We start from the raw sequence: 26,375 nt of genomic DNA on the forward strand, positions 1-26,375 counted from the left end.
ATATAAGTTATACCCTTAAATTATTCATATTTTCTAGTATGTAAGCGTTTTTGTTTGTAAAAAAAGTAGAGGGATAGCACCGATTTGATAAAAATAGATCTTCAAGTTATTTATTTCTACCTTTGTAATAGTCCTAGGCATATTATATTTTTGTCACAATCCTATAGCTACCCATAGAATAGTAAAACAAATAATTTACAACAATATTCCCTTTTTTTAAAAGTAATTTCAACGAAGACAAAAAAAAAGCGTTTGGGAAATTCACCCGGTTGTTGCTTTCGGACAATGGAAAAAAACTCGCTCTTTTTTGACGTTAACCAAAACAAGGTATTGAATTAATAGCTAATTTCTTACATAAAGTGCAAGTTCACTCTATTAAATTGTTAAGCACTTTATTCAGTGCTGTCAGCTGTGGAAGTCTGTGTGATAAATATAATTTATAACATTTAACAAAATGAATTTATTACGCGTGTTTTTATTTATCTTTAGTTTTAAATACGCTTGCAGCGACTGGGTATTATCTTTTTTGTATTTATTTTGTATACCGACAAACACACTATGGCCTTCGCCCTTCATTTTTGTTTGAGGTCTGCGATGTGCTGCCTCAATTATTATTCTATCTTATATAATACTAGCTGTCCTGGCAAACGTTGTTTTGCCATATAATTTTTTTTTTGTATGAAAAATAGATGTTGGCCGATTGTCAGACCTACTCAACATGCTCACAAATTTTCATGAGAATCGGTCAAGCCGTTTCGGAGGAGTATGGCAACGAAAACTGTGACACGAGAATTTTATATATTAGATTTATTAATAATTTCTTATACCTACAGGTTGTTAGGGTTAACACCGTTATTCTTAAAACTTGCTTAAAAAAATCCGTCTTCATACCCATACAAATTGCCCGAAATCGGCAATTTGTATGGGTATGACGACGGACATTTTGGGTTCCCAGCACTGTTCTCATAGAAAAAGTAGTTCGTTTTGACGGGCTCATTTGATGGTTTTAAGGATAACGGTGTTAACCCTAACACCCAGTATATTATAAATACTTAACATTTTATTCTCTATTTAGGTTTCAGAGTGGTTTACGCCACTACAGCATCATTAGTGAGTACTTAAATGTTTTCCCATTTTGTTATTTGCTACGCTGTAAGCTAAGGCAGTCTAAAAGTAAAATTAATCATCTTTTTAGCTCAGGCATCGGCCAAGCTAATGATAACAGAGATTTAGATGCTCTTATCACAGATTTGACACCCAATAATATTATACAAAATCAGGCAAAAAATACTCTACTAGTAGAAGAATTAGAAGATAATGAATCGATCTCAGATTTGAATAAAACGCTAGAAAATACGATAAATAAAACAAAAGAGTTTATCGCCATATTAAAAAAGGAAATAAGCAGGGTCTCAAAATTTCAGCTCCGTTTAAAAGATATCATAGCAAATGGCAGGTAAAGAAATAATTAATGACGGAGGTAATAATTAATGACGAATGATGAAGGTAATTTTAATTAAGTAAAGCGCTTATTCCACTTATCCTAGCTAGGAAGTCCTAGCTAGGATCCTAACAAATTTAGTCAAGTGGAATAACATTTAGAAAGCAAGGATCCTAGCTAGGATCCTAATCTAGCTACTACTAAAGCTCTACTAAAGCGAGGAAGCTCTACTAAAGCTCTACTAAAGCTAGGAAGTCCTAGCTAGGATCCTAACAAATTTAGTCAAGTGGAATAACATTTAGAAAGCTAGGATCCTAGCTAGGATCCTAATCTAGCTAGGCTTTAGTACTGTATCTAATGGCCTGTATTCACTTTCATTAGTACAAGTGCAAGTGACTAGTAATTGAGGCAGTGGAGTGTAGGTATGTAGTGCAAGTAGTGTCCAATTCTTATTTAGTGATAATTTAGTGGCTCTATTTAGTAAATTCAGTAGTAGCTGTCAACCAGCGATTGTTTTTTTTGTCAACGATGCGAGTACGGCCGAACTTCGAGAAGCGAGCTTGCAATTGCAAGAAGTACTCAAAGAAGTATTAAATGCGGTGCTGTCTGAAACGGAAACTCTTTTGGAAGCTTTTGTACTTTTAATATAATATAATAGTAATATCATATCTATGGACGCTTCACTCCACGTCAGTCTGGCCCCGTGCTAAGTACCTGAAGGACTTTTGTTACGGGTACCAGACAACGGAAATATAATATTTAATACTTTTATACTAAACTAGATGACGGCCGCAACTCCGTTGCGCCAAAAATCGTTTATCGCGCGAGAACCGTACATTTTCCCGGGATAAAAAGTATCCAATGTCCTTTCCCGGGGCTCAAAGTATATCCATACTAAAGAGCAAAATTGGTTTAACAGTTTGGGCGTGAAGTGGTAATAGACAGACATACAGATAGACAGAATATACATAGACAGACACACTTTCGCATTTATAATATTAGTATGGATAGGTATACAATATAAATATTATATTGTTTAAGATTTTTATTATACTATATTATACACTTAATATAATATTTTCATACACATCCAGTCTACAGACCAGGGTACATTGAAAACTTTTTGTTCCATCGGCGGGATTCGAACCCGCGGCTTCAGCTACCACATCTTTGTATTAGCTTCATGCACTCAACTAATTGAGCCACAGAGGTCGTCTCTTTATTTTGATAAATTAAAAACTTTCTTTAAATTGATAGAAAAATAAATTAGTTAAGTATAGTGATAATTATAATTAATTAGCCCCCACTATTTCCATTGTCCCCAGAATGAATTCAAAATTGATCACAAAATTTAAAAATGGTCCATCTTATTTACTGGACCAAGAGCCTGTGACGGCCAGGCCTTCCTCAGTTTCGGAAAGCTGTATTTCAACATTTTGAAAACATTTGCTTTAAATTTATTCAGAAACTAGGGGTCCCGGTGAACTTCGTGTCACTTTAAAACCTTCCCTGAACTTCTACGAAAATTTTAAGACTAAAATCAGCCCAATCCGTTCAGTCGTTTTCGAGTTTTAGCGCGACTAACACATTTGAAAATCCATTTACATATATATATAGATAAAACAATGTTTATCTATTTATTATTATTTTTTGTTTATCTGAAGGTCTACCTGATCTTTGAGAAAAAATAAAGCTCAATTTCATAGCTGGCAGGCACGCTGCGAGTGAAGGGAGGAAGGGCGCGCGTACTCGTGCGACGTGGGTACTCGCACTTGCACTCGCAAAAAATAGAACACGCTTTTAATCACGTTACTACGCAGCCGACTAATCACTTGCACTGATCAGTCGCTGTCCACACTTACTTTCTCATAATCACTAATGACCCGCACTAGTTACCTGCACTTAATCACTAATAAAATAAAATAAAAATAAAAATGTTTTATTTCTGAGTAAATTTGAATCAATTTTTTTCAGAATGTCTACCTGATGCCTACCACCTATAATCAAAGTGAATACACTTCTAATCGCGTTACTACGCAGCCGACAGCCGCAGCTGACTTGCACTAGTCAGTCGCTGTCCACACTTACTTTTTCCTAATAACTAATTACCTGCCCTAATAACTTGCACTTACTACTAATGAAAGTGAATACGGGCCTTAATGCTAAGTACCTACCTATTATTATTAATTGTTACTATAGGTACTTAGGTATTTTTATCTTATATCTTTAAACGAGCAATTCTTGTATATATATATATATATATATATATATATATATATATATATATACAGGGTGTAACAAAAACAAGTGATAATACTTTAGGGTGTGTACGTGTTCCTTGTAGAGATTTCACTGTGAAAGTAGCAGCGCTGAAAGACCAAAAATTTTTTTCACTTTTGTATGGGCAAGGGCCCGAGCGTCACGAGTTTCCCCATACAAAAGTGAAAAAATTTTTTGGTATTTCAGCGCTGCTACTTTCACAGAGAACTCTTTACAGGGAACACATACACACCCTAAATTATTATCACTTGTTTTTGTTACACCCTGTATATATATATATATATATATATATATATATATATATATATATATATATATATATATATATATATATATATATATATATATATATATATATATATATATATATATACAGGGTGTAACAAAAATAAGTGATAATACTTTAGGGTGTGTACGTGTTCCTTGTAGAGAGTTCACTGTGAAAGTAGCAGCGCTGAAAGACGAATTTTTTTTTTCACTTTTGTATGGGCGAGGGCCCGAGCGTCACGAGTTTCCCCGTACAAAAGTGAAAAAAAATTTTGGTCTTTCAGCGCTGCTACTTTCACAGTGAACTTTCTACAAGGAACACGTACACACCCTAAAGTATTATCACTTATTTTTATTACACACTGTATATATATATATATATATATATAATTGGAATCTCGGAATCGGCTCCAACGATTTTTATGAAATTTAGTATATAGGGGGTTTCGGGGGCGATAAATCGATCTAGCTAGGAATCATTTCTAGAAAATGTCTTTTGCATCGGATACCGAGCAAAGCTCGGTCAAACAGCTAGTTAATACTTTATAAGTGGTAAATGTTTGTAATAACTAATAACATTGGCGTAGGTAACTATATAATAAAGAAAACTTTACATTAGCGGCTTGCCAGCAGTTGCATACAGCCAGGGTGGCTGTATGCAATTTTTAAAAACCACTCTTATTCAGCGTTTCAATAAGTTTCATATTCTAAATACCAAATCAGCTTCTCTATGTAAATTCTCTTAGATTTTCAAGATTTTGAACAGGGACTGGTGTAAACTTTGTGACTTTGATGAGGGTCTGATATTGTAAATTGAATACCTACAGCTGTGTCACACGTGCACATGTTTTATATTCTTAGTTTATATTTCGTTGTTTTTGTGTGTTGTTTTTATGTGTTTTAAGTTTTAACCCCCGACGAAAAATGACGGTTGTTTTAAGTTTGACGTGTCTTAAGTGTTTGGTTGCTAGCTCAGTGCTGGAGCCGGTAAAGTTTGGGTAGGTATGGGCATGAAACTTGAAAGGTTAATAATTAGCAACTTCTAGTGGTTTAGTCAGTTCAATGTTTTGTATTGCAATTTCACACTTATTAAAATTTATTTAATTTAATAATTATTAAGTACTAGCGACCCGCCCCGGCTTCGCACGGGTATAAAATATATAGCCTATGTCACTCACTGAATAAATTATTAAAATCGATTCAGTAGTTTTTAATCTATACTAATAAATCTATATATATAAAACTCAAAGGTGACTGACTGATTGACATAGTGATCTATCAACGCACAGCCCAAACCACTGGACGGATCGGGCTGAAATTTGGCATGCAGGTAGATGTTATAACGTAGGCATTCGCTAAGAAAGGATTTTGATAAATTCCAATCCCAAGGGGTTCAAATAGGGGATGAAAGTTTGTATATAATATTACTTCTTAACGCGAGCGAAGCCGCGGGCAAAAGCTCGTAATAATATAAAGAGGTAAACTTTGTTTGTTTGTTTACTCATAGATCTACTACTACTACTCGACTAAGAGCTGACGACCAAATCAGTCATGTAGCTTCAGCTGTGTTAAAACTCCGTTCGCTACTTCCCTGAACAACCCTTACTGATAATCTGCGTGCTGGCAGGCCGTGGGCGGTGGGTGTGGGAGTAGTGTGGTGGGGAAAAAAAGAAAAAAAAATGTAGGTTCAGCTGAATCAAAACTCCGTTAGCTACTTCCCTGAACAACCCTCTCTGATAATCTGCGTGCTGGCAGGCCGTGGGCGGTGGGTGTGGGAGTGGTGGGGTGGGTTAAAATGAAAAAAAAAACATATTATGTTCAGCAATTTTGATTTTTTTCGTCTGTCCGTCGGTCCGTCTGTCTGTCTGTATGACTCCAGGCTATATTTCAAGGACCGCTATGGATAGACATCTGAAATTTTCACAGATTATGTGTGTCTATTGCCGCTATAACAACAAATACTAAAAAACAAAATAAAATTAATATCTAAGGGGGGCTCCCATATAATAAACGTGATTTTTTGGCCTTTTTTTGCTCGTAATCAATAATGGTAACAGCTAGGTACTTAAAATTTTTACAAAATTCTTTATTATATTTGTATTTTAATAATTAATAACAAAATTAAAATAAAGTGAATATTTAAGGGGGGGCTCCCATCCAAATAACACAATTTTTTGTCTACTTTCGGTCTATACCAGTACGGAACCCTTCCTGCCTGGGTCCGTCTCGCACTTGGCCGATTATTCATTATTATCCATGTGAAAAAAATTTAATTTACATTTATCATCGCAAACACTACTAAGTCGCTGAAACTACTTTTTTTTTTTCAATTTTTTCCCAACCCTACTACACCCACACCCACCGCCCACGGCCTGCCAGCACGCAGATTATCAGGAAGGGTTGTTCAGGGAAGTAGCTAACGGAGTTTTAATTCAGCCGAACCTACATTTTTTTTTATTTTTTCCCCACCCCACTACTCCCACACCCACGGCCTGCCAGCACGCATGACTGATTTGGTCGTCAGCTCTCCGTCGATACTACTGATAGATACATTACTATTTACTACTCAATAGACAATAGCCAATACTCATAGATCTAAACTCCCGCGAGCGCACCGCCTTGGTAGCGCCCACTTCGAAACGGGCGTAAATCGCAATATTTTAATTTCGCCATAACTTCTAAACCAAACGTCCAATTTTAATCATTCAAAGACCAAATATTGTCTGCATAAACTGTACTTTGAGATGAAATAATTTATTTTGATAAGGATTATTATCATGAGTAAAATAAATGCATTTAAATGTAGTAAAAAAAAAACAAGATTTTTAAATAAAAATATGGTTGTTGTGCCTCACTTGACATAGATAGGTATAGTATGTCGCGGACATTTTTGTAGATATTTATAAGATCTATACTTACTTAGAACATTGTATGGTTCTAACTTTTATAGATTAGGCAGCGTACGCAAAATAAGTATATTTTCTGGTTGTTTCCGAAAAACTGAAATATCTTACGGAACCCTATATTTTCCAAAATGAAAAGTAGCCTATGTTACTCGTAAATAATGTAGCTTTCGAATGGTGAAAGAATTTTTAAAATCGGTCCAGTAGTTCGCCGCCCTAGTGCTTGAATGGCCAATCGACCAGTGAGCAAATTTTACAGGAGACGTTTTTTTTAAATTACTTATGGATATTATGAGAAGTTTATTAAACTTTTGCTGAGTTAGAAAAATGTACCTAGTATTTCTTTACATGTATAGAAATAGTAATTGAAAATAATAACTATAGCACTCATTATATTTCATTTAAATATTAGAGATTGGCCAAAATTCTTCCGACATAATTATGTATATGGAGATTGAGCACAACGACATGGAGATAGTTCCCTAAAATAACGTGCCAGTTTAGTGCTTGTTTGTCCAAAATACCACCATATTCGCTATACAGTATGTTTAATTTTTTTTTATAAAATTATTAAAAAATGTATATGGCCGTGTATGTATATTATGTGTGTATGTATATTATGTTGTTTGTTTGTCCGCAATTATCTCTCGTTTGGCTGAACCGATTCTGCATCAGATTCTGCTTCGATTCAGCGCTAGTTTAAATTGGCCCTAAATGTGACAAATATTGTACTGAAAACCGCATCAGAGTCGGTTCAGCTAAACGAGCGATAATTGCGGACAAACATACATCATACACACATACACACATACATAGAGGTCAACCTGAGAACCTACTTTTTTATGTCGGCTTAAAATAGTAAGAACGGATCATGGCTTAGCTGATATCACAAGGTAATAATTTATTTATTAAGTACTTACTAATAATCACCCTGTATTTACCCTCAAGTACTTCGAATAGTAAAACAAAATTGAAACAAACGAATATATCAAGAAAATGGCAACGTACCTATCCAAATCAACTTCGCTCAATTTAAAATCCATTTTTTTCGTTGTTACAGACATTTTGAAGCATATTAAGTATTATTTTTTTAAAATTTGTCGTAGTAAGCAAATAATAAGTTATAAGCAAACAAAATGGCGTCGCGTGACGTGCGCGTGACCTTCGAAATGCTTGACCGTGATTGGTCGGTCGATGGATATTGGACAAACAAGACCGGAGATGGATATTTGGATGAGTTCATTTGAGCAAAATATGGAGTTAGACTACTCAAGCACTTAAAACAGTTTTAATATGGGAGATTGGATATGTTATTTTTGCTAAAAAAGCATGCAAGCAAAATAAAAAATATTTATATTGTAAAGTGCGTAATCAGGGTTACTATTAGTTTTAAATAAAAAGTTTATTTTGGTAAGATTGGTCGATTGGCCATTCAAGCACTAGGGCGGCGAGTTCTTGAGCCTATTCATTACAATTAAACAAACAAACAAACAAAGTTTACCTCTTTATAATATAAGTATAGATATTTTTACATGCTTGAGTGTGACGGTTAAAACACCGCGGCACTGGGTCATTGAGACCCCAGAAGAACATCGAAGAGCTTAACCTCTTGAGATTTCAAAACTCCAAACAATTTTTCAATGAGAAAACACTTTTTTCCAAGTGCAGATCATTGCGGCTCCGTGTCGCACAATACCGAAGTTCGCAAATGCTTAATTGGATCCTGAATTAATTTCTTTGAGAGTTATTTGATTGAGCGAAGCTTTGATTGTGAATTGACCCTTTGGGTCTATCGTGTCAGATAGGCATATTATTGCTATATCGTAAGCATAAAGTTAATATACCTAGCGGAATAGAGAAACACAGAAAACCGGCGTGAAACAGCGCTTGCGCTGTGTTTCGCCGAGTGAGTGAGTTTACCGGAGGCCCAATCCCCTACCCTATTCCCTTCCCTACCCTCCCCTATTCGCTTCCCTTCCCATCCATACCCTCCCCTATTTTATTCCCTCTTAAAAGGCCGGCAACGCACCTGCAGCTCTTCTGATGCTGCGAGTGTCCATGGGCGACGGAAGTTGCTTTCCATCAGGTGACCCGTTAGCTCGTTTGTCCCCTTATTTCATAAAAAAAAAAAAAAAAAAAAACAAAGGCCTGAGCAAGAGAGATGTCACTATCAGTAAAACCGCGTGGTAAAAGGAGACGTGTGGTACTTACATGACAGCAACACTCTTTTTTTGACGTCCAGTCGGCACGTGCCGCACGTTGACAATTTAAATTTAATCTCATAGAAATCATGTTCAATTATGATTGTGTAAGTGTATACATATACACATATTTTTACACACAGATGAAACCAATTTCGGTTTCGTCTGACAGCTCGAGATTGTTGCTCTATTCTGCTAGGTATATTATCTTTATGATCGTAAGTCGTGACACATGATAGCAATTTGACACGATGGACCCTAAGGTTATATAGCAGCACCTGGACGTGGCAAATAGAATTTCTAACACCCTCATTGTAAAACCCACATAATGTGCTATTAATTTTTTACAGTTTAGGTGTGACAGTCGCTACCGTGTGGACGATGGATCAGCCAGCGCGCAGCTACCTGGTGTCGAGGTCAGCTTGGAGCGTGTGCAGCGGGGACATCTCATTCCCCGCAGACTATCCACCTACCAACTGGAAATCTGTACCGAAGTGCGACTATGACGAAGTGAGCAAAATCGGCAGGATGATGTGTACGTACAGCGGGGCTAAAATGGTCGCATTGAAGAATCATGATATGACATTACACATCATAAAATATATGAGTTATGATTATGACGGGACGTCGTCCGTCGGGCCCGATAGTATAGTATATTTATATTTTATTTTATACATCCGAAACATCCGCATCCGCATCCGCGGATGTGAGCCCCTTAAAATCCACATCCGCATTCAAATCCGCGGATGTGAAAAAATCGGGATCCGCAACATCCCTGACTCAAAGTATCTCCATACCAAATTTCAGAAGAATCGGTTCAGCGGTTTGGGCGTGACAAGGTAATTTTATAACTTTTTGGTAAAATTAATTATTAAAGCATTTAAATTTGTATTGAAAGAAGAAATCAGAATTTTGCATTTATGTGAAATATCACAAAGGACATTAATGCTATGTAATAAGCCCTATAGCAATATTGCATTAACCATTTTTATACGTTTTCTCTTAAAACTGAATGTAAAATTAAAATGTTTTTTCATAATCATAATCTACGCATTTCAACAAAAAAAAAGATACCGCACAATAACATTTTTTTGGTTAAAATAAGCAGAAAATAAAGATTATTCCAAAAAAACTTAAAACGCTGATTACTCAAAACTAGTCCGATGTGGGATGACACACGAATGTACCGACCACAGATATAGATCAATATAGATACCGCATGTGTATGTACTTCACGTGCCAAATCGCGTTCCCAAACGACGAACAATGCTCGTCTTTCGAAAGTCTGTTCTTTAGTCTGCTATCAGAATCGAACGTCAATCGGAATTAAAAAAATGCCTAAATGCCCAAAAGTGCCGTATTGAGCTGTAGAAATTCAAATAGAAACGTTGGCCAAGATAATGGACACAATTCTTATCATCGGTACGTCACACTGTGACGTACAGTAGTAGGAAAAAAGTGACACGCTCGTTTTCATACAAATGGAGCGACATGCGGTATCTATCTTGATCCATGTCTGTGGTACCGACGTATAAAATTTGCGACAGTACAGACCCTGTACGCACAAAGGAACCACTCGACTCCCTCCTCAAAATCTCACTCAAAATTGAATTTTCCTCAATCAGACACCAGCAGAGAAGCCGGATCCGTGCATATTCAACTCCATCATCAAGTACAGTACAATACCGAGCGCGCGTCGCTCGCTGTACGCCGAGGATGACTATGTATGCCAAAAACACTCCTTCAGCGATAAGTTAGAAAAATACATGTCTGTTTCCCCCAGCGTCATCCAACACACCTGCAGAAATGGTAAGTTAGTGGAGCCATCAACCAGTGGTTCCAATTTCCAAACGCGTGGGTGCTCGGCTCTTATTATTCGTAGGTGCTCGGCGTTCGAGCTCACATGACAAACTGCCTAGCAGCACAAGAGTAGACATGAAACGAAAAAGTCGTCGTCGCCTTTACGGGACAAACGTTTTCTAAATTATGTAATATGACATTAATTGGCAAAATATTTCTAAATAATATTATACTTACTTAGTAGGTAAATGCTAATGCTTTCTGCGACTTAAGTAGGTACCTATTTGTAACTAATTTTTTTTCCACATACTTAACCCTCGGTTGGTCGCGCTTTTAAAATAACGCCGTTGGTCACCTGGGGTCTTTGAAAGTCCGAAAATTAAATGACATAAAAATAATATAAATTTATATATTTCTTCACCTTTTTATCTATATTATTATTATTTAATTCAGTAATAATCAGATTCAATCAAAAAATTAATAATATTTTCAAGATTATTAACTAAAACACACAATTTAAAAATACAAGTCAAAAAATTTCAACTAGAGACCATAAGATTGGAAAATTAAAAAAAATATATATATTTTAAAATTGTAGTAAAACATGAAGACAACTGAAATAACAGTTCCTATAACTTAGCCTGCAATTTAAAAAGCTAAGTCTAAAATATAACATATAAACTATTGAATGTTAAACATTGACAAATTTTCAGCATCAAACCCTACTATATTTTATATATTTTCCTGTTCCAACACTTAAGACGTATGGTAAATATGCCAATAATTACTTTCTCATCATTACCAAAAAATAATAATCATCATTTCGGTCTAGGTAGCAAAATATGCATTTTTGGAAACTAACGCTTCCTCTAAGTAACATAGAAAAATAAGAACCAACACACGATGATTTTTATTGATTTATTATTAAAATACAATGAAAATCACGAAAGAAATCCATTTCGGTGTGAAAACTGTATGGAAATATCAAATTGTTTTATATTGCAATTTGCAAGGGAAAGGGACGCGTGCAACAAACACCGTAGCTAGTTTCACACTGCTTTATTAAATGGCCGACAGGGCGCGCTCGCAGGTGCGCCTCCTATCCTATGCAACTATACATACATAACATCCCTCCCCGAATACTTAAGAACTAAATTAATGAATAACAAAAAAATATATATATTATGGCTTATAAAAATTAACTGGTTTTCGTTGGCGTCTAGACCTAGTGTTTGAACTCATTGGGGCGTGAACGCTTCGTCCTTGCTCCTCTCCACTTGAGACGGACGGGGTGTCATTATTTACTGTTGCTGGTAGTGAATGTTCAAGTACAGCCGGCCCTGAAGAAGGACTGACTTCAGTCTCTATCTCATTCTCTCTCTCTCCGACGTCTCCGATGTCAGGAGACGGATCCTCTACTGCAGCTAACAAAGAACTTGAGTTGGACGTACTGTCGTTAGATAATGGTGGTGAATGAACTAAGGATGATGAGCTGAAAGTATCAGGAACGTTGTCAGGTTGCCGGTCTGCATTTCCAGTAGACGCAGAAATTCCTGAGTCACTATCAAGACGTCTTATCTGATCGACATGTCTTTTAACTTCTAAATTAAGTTTTGGTAGGTATACTGAGTACATAACTCTCCCCCGCTTGCCGGTTATAACGCCCTCAATCCAATCAAACTTGTGATTAATCTGGTACTTTTTAATCCACACTCGATCATTTACCTCAAAATTTGGTCTAGACTTCCCTTTATAATTTTTAACCTGTGAAAACTGATTACGCTCCACAACATCAGTGAGGCTCGTGGATGACGGAATGACTTCAGACGGGTTCAACAAATCTAATCTAGACCGCAAGGAACGACCGAATAACAACTCAGATGGTGATTTTCCGGTTGTGCTGTTTTTGGAGTTTCGATAATCAAATAAAAATTTAGCGATTTTTTCCTGGGAAACTTTACTAACTGAACTGCTAAGAATAATACTTTTTAATCCTTTTTTAATAATTTTAACAAATCCCTCGGCTTGGCCGTTACTAGAAGGATGATAAACGGGTGAAAAAATGTGAGTAATACCATTCAATTTACAAAAATTCGCGAATTCTAATGACGTAAACGATGTACCATTATCAGAGACCAAGGTATGGGGAATTCCAAATCTAGATATCACATCTGTGAGTTTCTCGATAACGGTCCTGGAACCATAAGAAGAACTCACATTGTAACATTCGACCCATTTAGAATAAGCATCGACAATAATTAAATACATCTGATTACCGAATGGCCCCAGAAAGTCTAAATGTATCCTATGAAACGGGCGCGGCGGGTAAGGCCACGGTGAAAGCGGCGCGCGCGGCGGAGAGGGCCGCAGCCGCGCGCATACTGCGCACTCGGCGGCCAGCTGCTCCAGCCGCTTATCAATGCCTGGGAACCACAGCCGCTGACGCGCTTCAGCTTTCATTTTTACTATTCCGAAATGGGAGCTATGAAGATCATTACATACTTGATCTTGTAAGACTGACGGAATTACAACCTTATGTCCGCGCATTAGGCAACCATTTTCGACGGATAAATCCAAACGGCATTGAAAATACGGTTTTAACGTAGCATCCGAAACCTTTCGTGGCCAGGCGGTCATTAAAAAATGTGTGACTTTACTTAATATCGGGTCCTTAACCGTTTCCTCACGCAGACGCTGCAATGTGACGGGCAAGCTGCCTTCCACTACGAAGTTGACATACGCTGCTCGCTCTTCGTAGTCGCTCGGCTCCGACCCCTCTGCGTCGCGTGTCGCGCCGGGCGGCGTCGCCCCCACCGGCGCACGCGAAAAATAGTCGGCGTTGTTATCAGCGCTGCGCACGTACTCAATAACGTAATTATACGCCGCTAAAAACATGGCATAGCGCTGCAAACGGTTTGCGGTCACTTCTGGGATACCACGACTTGGGCTAAAAATTGACAGCAGTGGTTTATGATCGGTTCTCAAAATAAAAGGTTCAGCTCTGCCATACAAATATTGGTGAAACCGTCTTACTCCAAAAATTATGGCAGTAGCCTCCTTCTGTATTTGAGAATATTTCTTTTCAGCTGAAGTGAGAGTTCGAGACGCAAATGCTATAGGCCTCTCCACACTACCATGACAAAACTGTGACAAAATGGCACCCAAACCCGTTGGAGATGCGTCTACCGTTAACACTAACTTTGCCCTGGGGTCGAAATGAGCGAGAACTTGCTCAGAAGTCAGAATTTTTTTAATATTCGTAAAAGCCTGATCGTGTTCAACAGACCAAACCCATTCGGTTTTTTTATGAAGCAAGTTATATAATGGACTTAAAATGGAAGAAGCGTCTGGAACAAAACTACGATAATAATTTACCAGCCCTAAAAATGACTGCAATTCTGACACGTTAGATGGTTTTGGTGCTTCCACGATAGCTTTTATTTTTTCAGGTGACTTCCTTATACCATTCTTATCTATTATGTGGCCAAGATATTGAATTTCATTTTTGAAAAATTCGCACTTATTCAACTGCAAGGTAAGGCCGGCCGCTTCTAACCTTTCCAGCACCGCTATTAACCTTGACCTAAGCTGGGACGGGCTACCACTCACCAAGATATCGTCCAAAAAACAGACAGTGCCTTCAATCCCCGCCAGGATGCATTCCATCGCTTTTTGAAATATAGACGGTGCGCTGGCCAATCCGAACACCAACCGCGTATATTTAAATAATCCGCGGTGGGTATTAATACAAGTTATGTCCTGTGCATCATCCGATAAAACGAGCTGATTATAAGCCATTGAGAGGTCGAGCTTAGCAAATTGTTCACCTCCGTGAAGTTTGGCGAACAGCTCATGTACCGTAGGCAACGGGTATTGCTCAACAATCAGCTGTTTATTTATTGAGACAGAGTAATCAGCGCACAGTCTCACTCCGCCATCCTTTTTGAGTACCGGAACTACAGGAGATGCGAACTCAGAGTGTTCGGTAGGTTTTAGCACGCCTAAAGTAAGCAGACGATCAATTTCCTTATCAATTTTACCTTTTAATGCGAAAGCGACCGGGCGGGGTTTGAAATAAATCGGCTTCGAATCCGGTTTTAATTTTAAGTTTATTTTGTACTTATTAAAACAACCTAATTTATCAGAAAAAAGCTTGGGAAATTTTTGTACCAAATGATGAGCAAATATCTCGTTTGATTCATAAAGATAATTTACAACAGCGGGCCCTAGCTCAAGGTCAAATGCACATATGAAGTCGCGGCCTAGCAACGGCGGCGCGGCACCCGCGGCCACGAACACGTCCAGGCTGCGTGATCGGCCTTCGTACTCCACCGGCATGCGCACTATCCCGAGACAACTTATTTTGCCCCCCGTGTAGTCATGCAACTGCCTTTTAGTTACTGACAATGGTACATTGCTAAAATTCGCGTCATACATTTTCTTTGAAATTACACTAACGGCCGAGCCGCTATCAATTTCGAACTCCAAAAACAGACCGTTCACGGAAATGCGCGCTGACATAGGTTTACCCTGAGCACAACGAATATTGTGAACCGACTCACCGTCATCTCCTTCATCCACAGAAGCCTCCTGAACGTAATTCACTTTATTTGACGAGCACATACGACGCAAATGGCCTTTTTTTCCGCACTTTTTACACTTGTAAGCCTTGAACCGACACTTATCGCTTTTGTGGTTGCTATAACCGCACACACTGCACTTTTCGCCGTCGGAGACGCTGAACACGGGCGCGGGTCCCGCGCCGGCCGCCGCCCCCGCACCGCCGAGCGCCGACGCCGAGGCCTCGCGCGCGCACCGCACACTCTCCGCCAACTCAACCGCCGTGTTCAAGGTTAATCCCTCCAGATTTTGCGCAAACAGCTTGTCCTTCTCGTGGCCAGCTACCATACCCATGACAAATCTGTCCAGCACGGCCTCCTCGAGACTTTTGAAGCTGCAGTGAGCCGCCAACCCCTTGACTCTGGCCGCCCACGCTGAGTGACTTTCACCCGGCCGCTGTACCGCTGCGTAAAAATGGAACCGTTCTGCGAAACCACACCTCTTCGGGGTGAGATGTTCGTCCAACAGTTTTACAACACTGTCAAATTCCACTTCTTCTAATTTTCTCGGTAGGGCCAAGTTGCTAGCTAACCTATATGTTTCCTCTGATAATGCACTGAGCAAAATCGCCCGACGCTTGACCTTGCCCTTGTCCTTGTCTTCATTCAAATCATTTGCGATAAACCACTGGTTCAATCTACACTTGTAGTTATACCAGTCCTGAGCCAGGTGGTCGAAATTCGACAGAAATCCATACGAAGCCGACATTTCGCGAGGATCCGGTTCGTCGCCACGTGTTTTATATTGCAATTTGCAAGGGAAAGGGACGCGTGCAACAAACACCGTAGCTAGTTTCACACTGCTTTATTAAATGGCCGACAGGGCGCGCTCGCAGGTGCGCCTCCTATCCTATGCAACTATACATACATAACACAAATCAAATATGGTAACGCGGTTGGTCACCTGGGGTCTTTAAAGACCGCAGCGTGAATAAACGCATCTGTAACACACAACACATGCACGTGAGCTCAGACGAGTGGCGATTATATTGAAATATAATTCCTTTTAGGAAACTACCTAAAGAGAGGAGTTGCTACGATTAATTTAAATATAGTTTTTTCACGTTTTCGCAAACTTCGGGCTTTTAAAGACCCCACGCGACCAACCGAGGGTTAATATTACTTATTAGTTATTACTAGACATCGGATTATATGCACGATCAAAGTCACATAATATTAAAATATTATAATTTTTTGTATATTTTTCCGGTGGTGCCGTCAATAAAAGCGCCGATTTTTATAATTTCGTCAAATCCATTTTTCATTTCTTATTCAGCACCAATAATAATTTTCTACCAACATTTTCCGATTGCAATCTTTAATGCCCATGGAAGTTTACTAAATCGTTAACTACTTTATTCCATTTAAAAAAAAATTTCATCTAACCTATGCGTGTAGGTTTCTAACATATTTTTTTCCTAACCTGAATAGTTTGCGAGAGAGACTCTTCTAAAGTAGTAAAATGTTTGTCCCCCCCCTCTAACTTCTAAAGTAGGGGCATGATAAGTCTAAAAAAATTTATGATGTACATTACTATAAAAAACTACCAACGAAAATTGGTTTGAACGAGATCTAACAAGTAGTTTTTTGTATACGTCATAAATGGTAACCTTAATTTAACTTTCATTAAATCAACTGAAATCTAAAAATAAATCAAAAACCTTTGAATTTCATGAAAATAAACCTTGGAGAATCTAAAAACTCTACAAATTAGTTAAAATCGTTTTAAATTTAATTTTTTTAACTAACCGTTAACCGATGTTGTTTGCATTAAAATATATTTTAAGACATACTATACTAATTATCCCAAAATTGCTAATCAATCTGTTTCAAGTAAGTATAAGTAAACTTGCAATAGATTGATAGTTAACTAATTAATATTATAATTAATTAAATATTCTTATTAATTAAATATTTGCAAAGAAATGCTAAGACTACGACTATTCTTTGAATTTACGTACTTACGTACCCAAAGGGTAAAAACGGGGCCCTATTACTAAAACTTCGTTGTCTTTCCGTCTATCCGTCTGTCCGTCTCGTCTGTCTCTAGGCTGTAACTTAAGAACGGTAATAGCTAGAGAGTTGAAGTTTTCACAGATTACGTAGATCTATTGAAGCTGTAACAACAAATACTAAAAAATATATATTTAAGGGGGGCTCCCATACAAAAAACACAAATTTTGCCTAATTTTGCTCTATAATGGTACGGATATAGGTTAAGTTGGGTTTGATAATTTTTTTGTTGTTTTAGTGCTAATATTATGTTACATACCAAATTTCAGCTTTCTAAGACTTCAGGAAGTACCCTAACAGTTTTGATGATCGGTGAGTCAGTGACCAAATTGTGGGTTTTTGGACACCTATAAAATCTAAAGTATAATAGCTACGATATTCAAACTTTACGCATTTAATAACTATACCCATGTCACTATATCATAAAAAATTCAACTATCTGGCATTATTTAAACCAAAGTCACGAGGGCTCAAAAATACGACGAAACGTTTCGAGAAAAGGTAGTTAGTGCCCTTGCGCGCTTCGCTTGGCTCATCTTGACGGGGGCACTCCCGTGCCCCCAGATTAGTGGCGTCCTTATACACATTGTGAGGCCCCGGGCAGAAGGTCTTTGCCCCTGGGCGGCAGGTCTTTGCGAGGCCCTTTGTTATACGAAAAAATACTTTGCGACTTGCGAGGCCCCTGCAAGAGCGAGGCCCCGGGCGATTGCCCTATTCGCCACCCCCTAGGAAAGCCACTGTTAATTTAGTAACATTAAAGATTCTAAAATATCTTAAGTGTGTAATAAAAGCTAGGGACTAGGGTGATTTAAAATTATATTTATCTGTTAAACTGTAACTCGTAATTAAGGTTTCAAAATCTTTTTTATTCCTTTCAGGTACCATCACTACTCTTAAAGAAAGCCAATCAAAATGTGGTCCGAGAATAGTTTTGGAGTACATCATGTATCCATACAGCTTCTACATGAAGCACATACCCAAAGGGTATTGCGGCAACGACCACGTCTGTAGGCTCACAGTTGCCTGGCATTTGTCTAATATTTCCCTCGAGAACTTCGAATTTTTTGATTTCGATGAAACTTTTAAGCAATATTTTTTATCGATGTAAGAGAAATTTAGAGGAGAATTGTAGGCTAGTCCTACAAAATTATAGATACACGTTACCACACTGTCTACTCTGTCGGTACGGTATTAATATCCATATAAACAAGTGCGAGTCGGACTCGCGCACGACGGGTTCCGTACCAGAGCAAATTAATTAACTTACTTCTATGGATCGGTACGCAGAAACACAGCGAACCGAATCGAGATAATCAGCAACACTTTATGGACTAAAATAAAATAGCGAGGATAATAACTAAAATACCTAATAATATTATTGAGGATTATAACTTTATTCTTAGTTAAAATTTTTAAGGAGAAAATTATTTTCTTCTTTTAATGCTAAGTACTCACATACGGTTTTGCTCGATAGTTTTACTCCAAATCGAAGGAAATGACATATTTGACATATTCAATTTCATCGAGCCGTCTCGAAGCGAGCCTTCGAGCTGTCAGTTTTGCGGTCCACACGGTGGTTATTGCTCGATTTGGAGTAAAACTATCGAGTAAAACCGTATGTTAGTACTTAGCATAATGCCATTTGCATTATTATGTCAAATATGTCATTTCCCTCGATTCGGAGTAAAACTATCAAACAAAACCTTATATATGAGTAGGTACTTAGCATTAGACTATTTAAATAAAAGCTTTTTTCAAAAAGTTTTTTGTTTATAATTTATTTTTTTAAAGAGTGTCAAAGTTGGTGTTTTTCCGGGTCATAAATTTGCATAAAAAATTAATAAAAAAAAACTAATCAAGTAACATTAATTTTGTATAAACCGATTGAATAAGCACTTAATACTTTACTTTTTCTACTTTGGTTAACCTACTGTGATCAAGTAGGGAGATATTAATTTATTTATTAATTTTAGTTTTTAATTTTTAATTTCGCGATTAGAACGAATTATCAATGTTATTAAAAATCACACTCTATAATAATAACCTCTGTGTCTAGGATTTTTTGTCACTCCCCCGTCCCCGTCCCGTGTCCCCGGTGGGCGAGAAGAACCGGCCGCGGCGGCGCGGCGTAAGAAACTCGCATGGGTCCCACTTTTTACCAAGAAAGTGAGAGAAAAATTGTTCTTTTTAAAATAAAGTTTACAATTTTGTAACTTAATTATTAAATACATAATATAGTTAAAGTAATGATATCCATAAGCACACGTAAAAAGCTTTGCAATTTTTGTAGCCAAATTATTAATTGATGTCACATTTTAGCACTAATCTATATCTATACTAATATTATAAATGCGAAAGTATCTCTGTCTGTCTGTCTCGCTTTCACGCCAAAACTACTGAAGTGATTTTTTTTCTAATTAAAGGACTTTATCGTAAAACGATAATGCCGTCCTTATATTGTAATGGTACACAGATAGTCTAAAGCCTGAGAAAAAACATAGACTAATTTTGAACTGGAAAAAGGTGTTGTAAGGGTGTGTTTCTGCGTAAATTTGTTCAAATTAAGTTAGTTCCAAAAATTCATAACAGATGGCGCTAAGAGTCGCCTACATCGCGCTAACGTTTACTCATACGTCTTTCTTTTATGTCTACTGTACACTCTCGCCGAGACACAGCGAGGCGGCCCGAGTGCGAGAGTGTAAATGGGTGCGCTCGCCTCGTCTCGCCTGTCTCGGACCCTCTCGGTCTGGTGTCCGTATTTTGCGCCTGAGACAAAGGGTCTCGCGAGGAAAGCGAGCGCATTACTGTACACTCTCGCGTTTTTTACTACCTACTATTCGCGCCGCTAGACAGTGCAGAACAGAAAAATAACAATAATAAACGTCATTATCAGTCATTATCTGTGAGAAATAAAATTAAATAATAGATATACAGTGTTTAACAACAATAAGTTATAAAACTTTAGGATGTGTACGTGTTCCTTGTAGAGAGTTCACTGTGAAAGTAGCAGCGCTGAAAGACGAAAAAATTTTTTCACTTTTGTATGGGCAAGGGCCCGAGCGTCACGAGTTTCCCCATACAAAAGTGAAAAAAAAATATGGTCTTTCAGCGCTGTTACTTTCACAGTGAACTCTCTACAAGGAACACATACACACCCTAAAGTATTTTCACTTATATTTGTTACATCCTGTAGATTTTTCGATGATATCTTTCGATGCATGGTGAATGGTGATCAATGATCATTAATCGTAGATACGTTTTTTTTTATTTTATTGTGCAAATATTTGGTAATTACTAATTATTTATAATAGCTCATAGCACAGAGAGCTACGGCAGCTGCAAGAGAAGTGTTTTCGTCTATCTCATAGAGAAAAATAATGGTCCATCTTCTCTGAGTTCATAACTGCGATTGAACTAAGCGAGAAGGTACATGGTGGCACTCGGGCAAGTGGCTCTCGCACGAGACTCTGCCCGAGAGCTCTCGGCGAGAGTGTACAACCGACATAAGAGGTGGTACCAATGATATTATATGAAAAATTCAAAGCAGATATGTTACTACCGCGCGCGTTGTGAAGATTCAAATACGGCCCAATTGGGTCGTCTGTTGTTTAGTCTGCATCGAGCGCAGTCACGAACGTGCCGCGTCTTGTGACTAGTCTTACCTAAATAAATGGAAAATGCCGTAGTGTGTGTTTCGAAAATGTACCAATTAAATGACTCGAAAGTAAACAAAACACATGGAATCTCTTACCACATGTCTTGTATGCAATAAATACCTCGATTATTCAATGATTTTTTCAATCTGGAAAAAATTGAATTTTCGTCATAGCTCAGGCGAAGAAAGAGACGGCGATACGGTTTTGACGCAAGAACGATAAGGATGGTTGCGCTGCAGCATCTAAGAGTAGTTAGTGCAGACTCGCCACATGATTGTTAGATCGTGACATAAATGCCTACAATTGCAATTTATTTGTATTCTATTTTATACGCTATGCGATATCATAATATGCAACTGTACTGCACTGTTTTTTAGGTTAGAAATACAGTTCTTTTAGGTTAGGTAAGAAAATGTACAAAAATTTTCAAAGAGAAAGAAAAGAAACAAATTAAATCTTTTTGAAGGTATACATAAAATATGTATTTTATGTAGTATTCCATTATTAATTATTTCGATCATCGATGTTAAAATTTTCAATAAATAAAATTAACTCTTACATAAGTTATTTCTTAGACTTTTACTAGCCTTTCGAATTGACGATCATCTGGAAAATCGGCTTTTGTAAACTTTTCACAATTTTTTTTTCCCGCCATATTTTACTTGACACTGGCCATGGTTAAAAAGCCGAGCGCCATATTATGAAAAAAAATATTTGACAGTTGACACTTTGGTTGACAACTTGACACTGACACTAGAAGGAAAACAAGAAGAGAAGGAATCGGATTTCAATCAATTCAAATTAATATGAAATATTTTTTAAGTTTCATGATTTTCATGAATGACTAATTAGTTTGTTTACAATTTACATTCAAACATAATACAGTCACAATTCCCTTATTTCTTTACAATATTATATTGGTATACTTGTTCATAAATACTTTTCTACGTGTGAGAATAATTATGAAATGTCATATACCGGGTCCAAACGTAAAAGGTATAATTTTATAATATTACAATATATTTAAGCAATATACTTACTATATTTTGGTATCGTAACGTAATTGGTATCCAAATTATAGAATGTAATAAAATTCATTGTAGAGGGTAAAGCCACTTTTAAAATTTTTAAAAGTGGCTTTACTCTACAATTTTTTACTTAATTCAAAACTGACCACATTGAACAATATAATTTTTTTAGTTTTAGGCAGGACTATTCACGCTTTAGCAAGATTTGGTGACGAGCTTTGCTTAGAGTCTCTACCAGACTCTATACTATTAAGAACTCTCAATGCAGCAGAATCAGCTTATGCCATTGTTAAATTTAACAAAAACTTTTTCTCATATTTTAACTATAATTATTATTCCACTGAAGATACGGATGGTCTCAAATGCAAAATATCCATGAAATCCGCATTAAATACATTTAAATCTCCTATGCATATGGATAAGCAAGTAGAAAATTTAGAAATTAAATTAGACCCTGAGTCTTGTAAATTAATTTTCCAGCTTAAGTGTAAACATGGTATTATTAAGACTCATTTTGTGTCAGTTATTGACTGCAAGACTATGCAAGCTGTATACACAAAAGACCAAGTGCCAAATAGGTGGGTTGTTGCTTATTTACTTATCTAATCATTCATTTAAAAAAAAAACCGAATGCTCATATGCCTATTTTATGAGTATTAAAAAATATTTTTTTGTTTTTATCTTGATGGAGAAACATCAAATATTATTATTCTCCCAAGTAATTTAATCAAAAGTATAAATCTAAATATAAGTTTTGATTTCCAGGTTGACATCATCTCAAAGAGTTCTTTCAGAAGCACTCAGCAACTTTCAAAGTTCTGATGACCAGGTGACACTAGATGCTACAGGACAAGTTCTGGTTCTACGCAATTACATTGATAAAAATGTGGATGTGTCCAAAATAATAAGGACACAAATAAGTATAAAGCCCACAGAGTTTGATGTTTATAATATTAGTGCTGAAACTGTGATAACATTCACATTGAAGGAGTTCAGGGCATTACTAGCTTTTGCAGAAGCATTGAGTTTGCCGATTCAACTACATTTTGAAACAACAGGCAAGCCGGCAGTTTTCATTGTACATAATGGAAATACTTTTGAGGCACATTTTGTATTAGCCACCTCTAAGCCAGACTCTGCTACACAAGTAACTCATTCCACACAAAACTCCTATGTTGAAAGAAAAAGAAAGGAAAAGACCGTTTCAGAAGTTGCTGCAAAAAAAATGCACTTAGACAATGATGTTAACAATGTATCCAAATGTTTAGATGAGGACTCACATTTATTTAATTATATTGATATACCGGATGAAGATATGTGCATCCAAAAATCAAATGCTATTTTAAAAACGATAGGAGCAAAATGTGGAGTTGAATTACCAGACGATTTCATCCCACCATCACCTACTTCTAAAATTAAAAATGTATTTAAAAGGTGCTTTGAAAGTACCTTCGATCCAAAAAGCGTGTGGGGCACTGTGCTTGCAGAGAACTCAGATAGTGACTAAGTAATTTTAATTAAATTCAAATAAAAGCATTATTGTTTTATGTAAGATTTTAATTCAGCTGTATATATTTATTTTGAAGAGGTAAAATGAAATAACATTAGTACTGTTTCTTTTTATAGTAGAAAATATAGATACAGGCAATAATTTGTACACACATCACAAAATTAGTAAGTATTTAGAAATATATAAACATTGGCTTGCAAAATACCTCTAGCAATATTACATTAGCTGCAAATTAACAACTTTTGAATATGCTTCAATGAGAAGTGGTGGTGGTGGATCTGCTATTACCTCAATATTTAACCGTCTGCAATAAAAGTATAACGCGCACTATCGACAAAATAGTAGCAGTTGCTCATCATTTGCCAGCAATAATCTACTTTAGCTCGAATTACATAAGTTCTAACCCTCCATATAACATGATTTTTCTATACGGCAAATTTTGAGAGAGCAATCTATTAACTGTGAGCTATAAAGTCGATATTAATCGAAATGCATGATTGAGAGGCACAGCAGCAAAGTTGACTATCTCCATGTTTTCCCAGATTGTCACTAATAACGCCATCTAGTTGGGATTCAGCCGTCGATCTGTCCAATTTTCACTTTCAAATATGTCTGTACCCAATAAAAATATTAAAAACTAACGAATGTAACAAACATGTCTATGTTCATTGGAGATTGTCGCTTTTGTTTTAACAGATTCAAATTTTTACAAGACAACCAGCCCAAAGTTTTTGAATAACGGCAAAAATGCATATTATAGACTGTAAATGAAGTTAAGGCTTGTGAAGTACCTCCAAACCAAGCAAAAAATAAAAATATTATGTTAATCCATCCACACTAATATTATAAATGCGAAAGTGTGTCTGTCTGTTACCTGAACCGATTAACCGATTTGGGTGAAATATGGCATGGAGGTACTTTGAGTCCCGGGAAAGGACATAGGATACTTTTCGTCCTAGAAAAATGCACGTTTCCTGCGCGATGAACGAGTTTCGGCGCAACGGAGTTGCGGGCGTCATCTAGTTTCTAATAATATCCATCAGAAATTGTATCAAAGTGAACAAAATCTATACATGATTACAACAAACATAGCTCAATGTCCACTTGAGGGGAAAACGAAGGGAAACATAGCAATCTCTAAATTTGTAACCTTATTGCGTGAATCTAAATCTTTATACGTGGGAGAGCCATGCTTCGCCACGAATGGGCCGGCTCGACCGGAGAAATACCACGTTCTCACAGAAAACCGGCGTGAAACAGCGCTTGTGCTGTTTCCCCGAGTGAGTGAGTTTACCGGAGGCCAAATCCCCTACCCTATAATTCCCATCCTTACCGTCCCCTATTATCCTATTCCCTCTTAAAAGGCCGGCAACGCACCTGCAGCTCTTATGATGCTGCGAGTGTTCATGGGCGACGGTAGTTGCTTTCCATCAGGTGACCCGTTTGCTCGTTTGCCCCCTTATTTCATTAAAAAAAAATTACTATCTATAGCCACCGCGTGAATCTAGCCCAAACTTAGTTGAAATCTTTTCCAAAACCTACACTTTTAGGGCCAACGCTAAGGGCCGCGGCCGCTACACCGGAATGGCATTATTCGTAGGTTGGCCCTTAAAGATAAAAATGGAAACTTTAAAACTAGGTTTTTGTTTCTTTAAAGATACAGGTCTTTTACGTTTTTCTTAAAATCTGTAAAAATTGAGATAGTGACCTTTGCTTCTATACCCCTCAATTGGTGAGTGACGAAGCAGTTTTGTCGCAAGTGCGCGCTGTTTTACTTGAACTATATTATTGTTTATTACTTCTGTCATAAAACCAAGTTCATCAGACATCAGTTCATCATAATGGATAACAGATACAAAAGCGTCCTATTACAATTACACTATATCAGATGTTCATGTAGCACACAGTGAATCTAATCACATACATAAGTACAATAATAATAATAATTGATGTTCCTTCATTAGGTAGCTATTATTATGCTTGGTAAATATAAGTAATATGTGGGCACTTTGAATTGAAATTACACAAGCTTTGTATAAACATAGGCTGGGAGCAAGGAAGTAAACTAATATTATAATTAATGACTACTTTGTTCTACACTAATATGGTTTATTTTTCTCTATAAATCCATCTTCATAGCTTATTATTATTCATATTATTGTTTCTTGTGGTAACTTAGAATTTATAGAGGTCTTGTATAAATTTTAAGGATTACGTTTTACTTTGAATTTGGTTTCCTCTACAGAGATCACATTTTTGGGAAAAATAAAATATTATGTCTAGAAGACAAACATACAGTGCCGAAAGTATTTACTCTTATATTCATTATAATTCAAGGAGTACACAGTCAATAGATTATCTAATAATAACTATAATGTTTAAAAATAAAAATTATATTGTTTTTGCACCTAAGACAATATTATTATTCACAAAAAAGACAAATTACTAAAGGCAAAAACGAATATATACACACAATTGCAACAATTCTTCACATTTCTCAAATTTCATTAATAAAATTAGCAAAAAGCATTTTATGCTCATGTTTTTTACTTTTATTGTTGTTTGACATGCAAAAATATTATATTATTATTACTAACTGATGGGTATTATTACATTTTTTATCCACACAAGTCCTTACAAAAAGTGAGAGTTGTCCC

At 36.8% G+C, this 26,375-nt stretch overlaps 2 protein-coding genes across 3 annotated transcripts; one reads left to right on the plus strand and one right to left on the minus strand.

Moving 5' to 3' along the window:
* The first annotated feature begins 393 nt into the window (after positions 1 to 393).
* Positions 394 to 24,004, plus strand: LOC121727738 (cell cycle checkpoint control protein RAD9A). 2 transcript variants are annotated; one of them, XM_042115719.1, is made up of 7 exons: positions 394 to 514; positions 1,076 to 1,110; positions 1,196 to 1,456; positions 9,443 to 9,602; positions 10,718 to 10,901; positions 22,381 to 22,786; positions 22,974 to 24,004. In XM_042115719.1, the coding sequence occupies exons 1-7, from the start codon at positions 455 to 457 to the stop codon at positions 23,713 to 23,715; spliced, it is 1,848 nt and encodes a 615-aa protein (XP_041971653.1). In that variant the 5' UTR covers positions 394 to 454; the 3' UTR covers positions 23,716 to 24,004. The 2 variants fall into 2 exon arrangements, with proteins under 2 accessions (XP_041971653.1, XP_041971654.1); XM_042115720.1 differs by lacking the exon at positions 1,196 to 1,456.
* On the minus strand, positions 11,937 to 16,277 carry LOC121727736 (uncharacterized protein K02A2.6-like). The gene has a single exon (XM_042115717.1). It carries the CDS (start codon positions 16,218 to 16,220, stop codon positions 12,075 to 12,077), a length of 4,146 nt encoding a protein of 1,381 aa, XP_041971651.1. The 5' UTR covers positions 16,221 to 16,277; the 3' UTR covers positions 11,937 to 12,074.
* Positions 24,005 to 26,375: the final 2,371 nt, after the last annotated feature.

This window comes from Aricia agestis, chromosome 6 (genome assembly GCF_905147365.1).
Source record: "Aricia agestis chromosome 6, ilAriAges1.1, whole genome shotgun sequence".
Classification (NCBI taxonomy): Eukaryota; Metazoa; Arthropoda; class Insecta; order Lepidoptera; family Lycaenidae; genus Aricia; species Aricia agestis.

Bases quoted from the DNA above. Each gene is read 5' to 3' on its own strand.
- LOC121727738 (XM_042115719.1), top strand. From the start codon at position 455: ATGAATTTATTACGCGTGTTTTTATTTATCTTTAGTTTTAAATACGCT. The intron at 1,111-1,195 runs GTGAGTACTTAA...TCATCTTTTTAG, and splicing joins ACGCCACTACAGCATCATTA to CTCAGGCATCGGCCAAGCTA. The intron at 9,603-10,717 runs GTGAGCAAAATC...TTCCTCAATCAG, and splicing joins CGAAGTGCGACTATGACGAA to ACACCAGCAGAGAAGCCGGA.
- LOC121727736 (XM_042115717.1), bottom strand. From the start codon at position 16,220: ATGTCGGCTTCGTATGGATTTCTGTCGAATTTCGACCACCTGGCTCAG.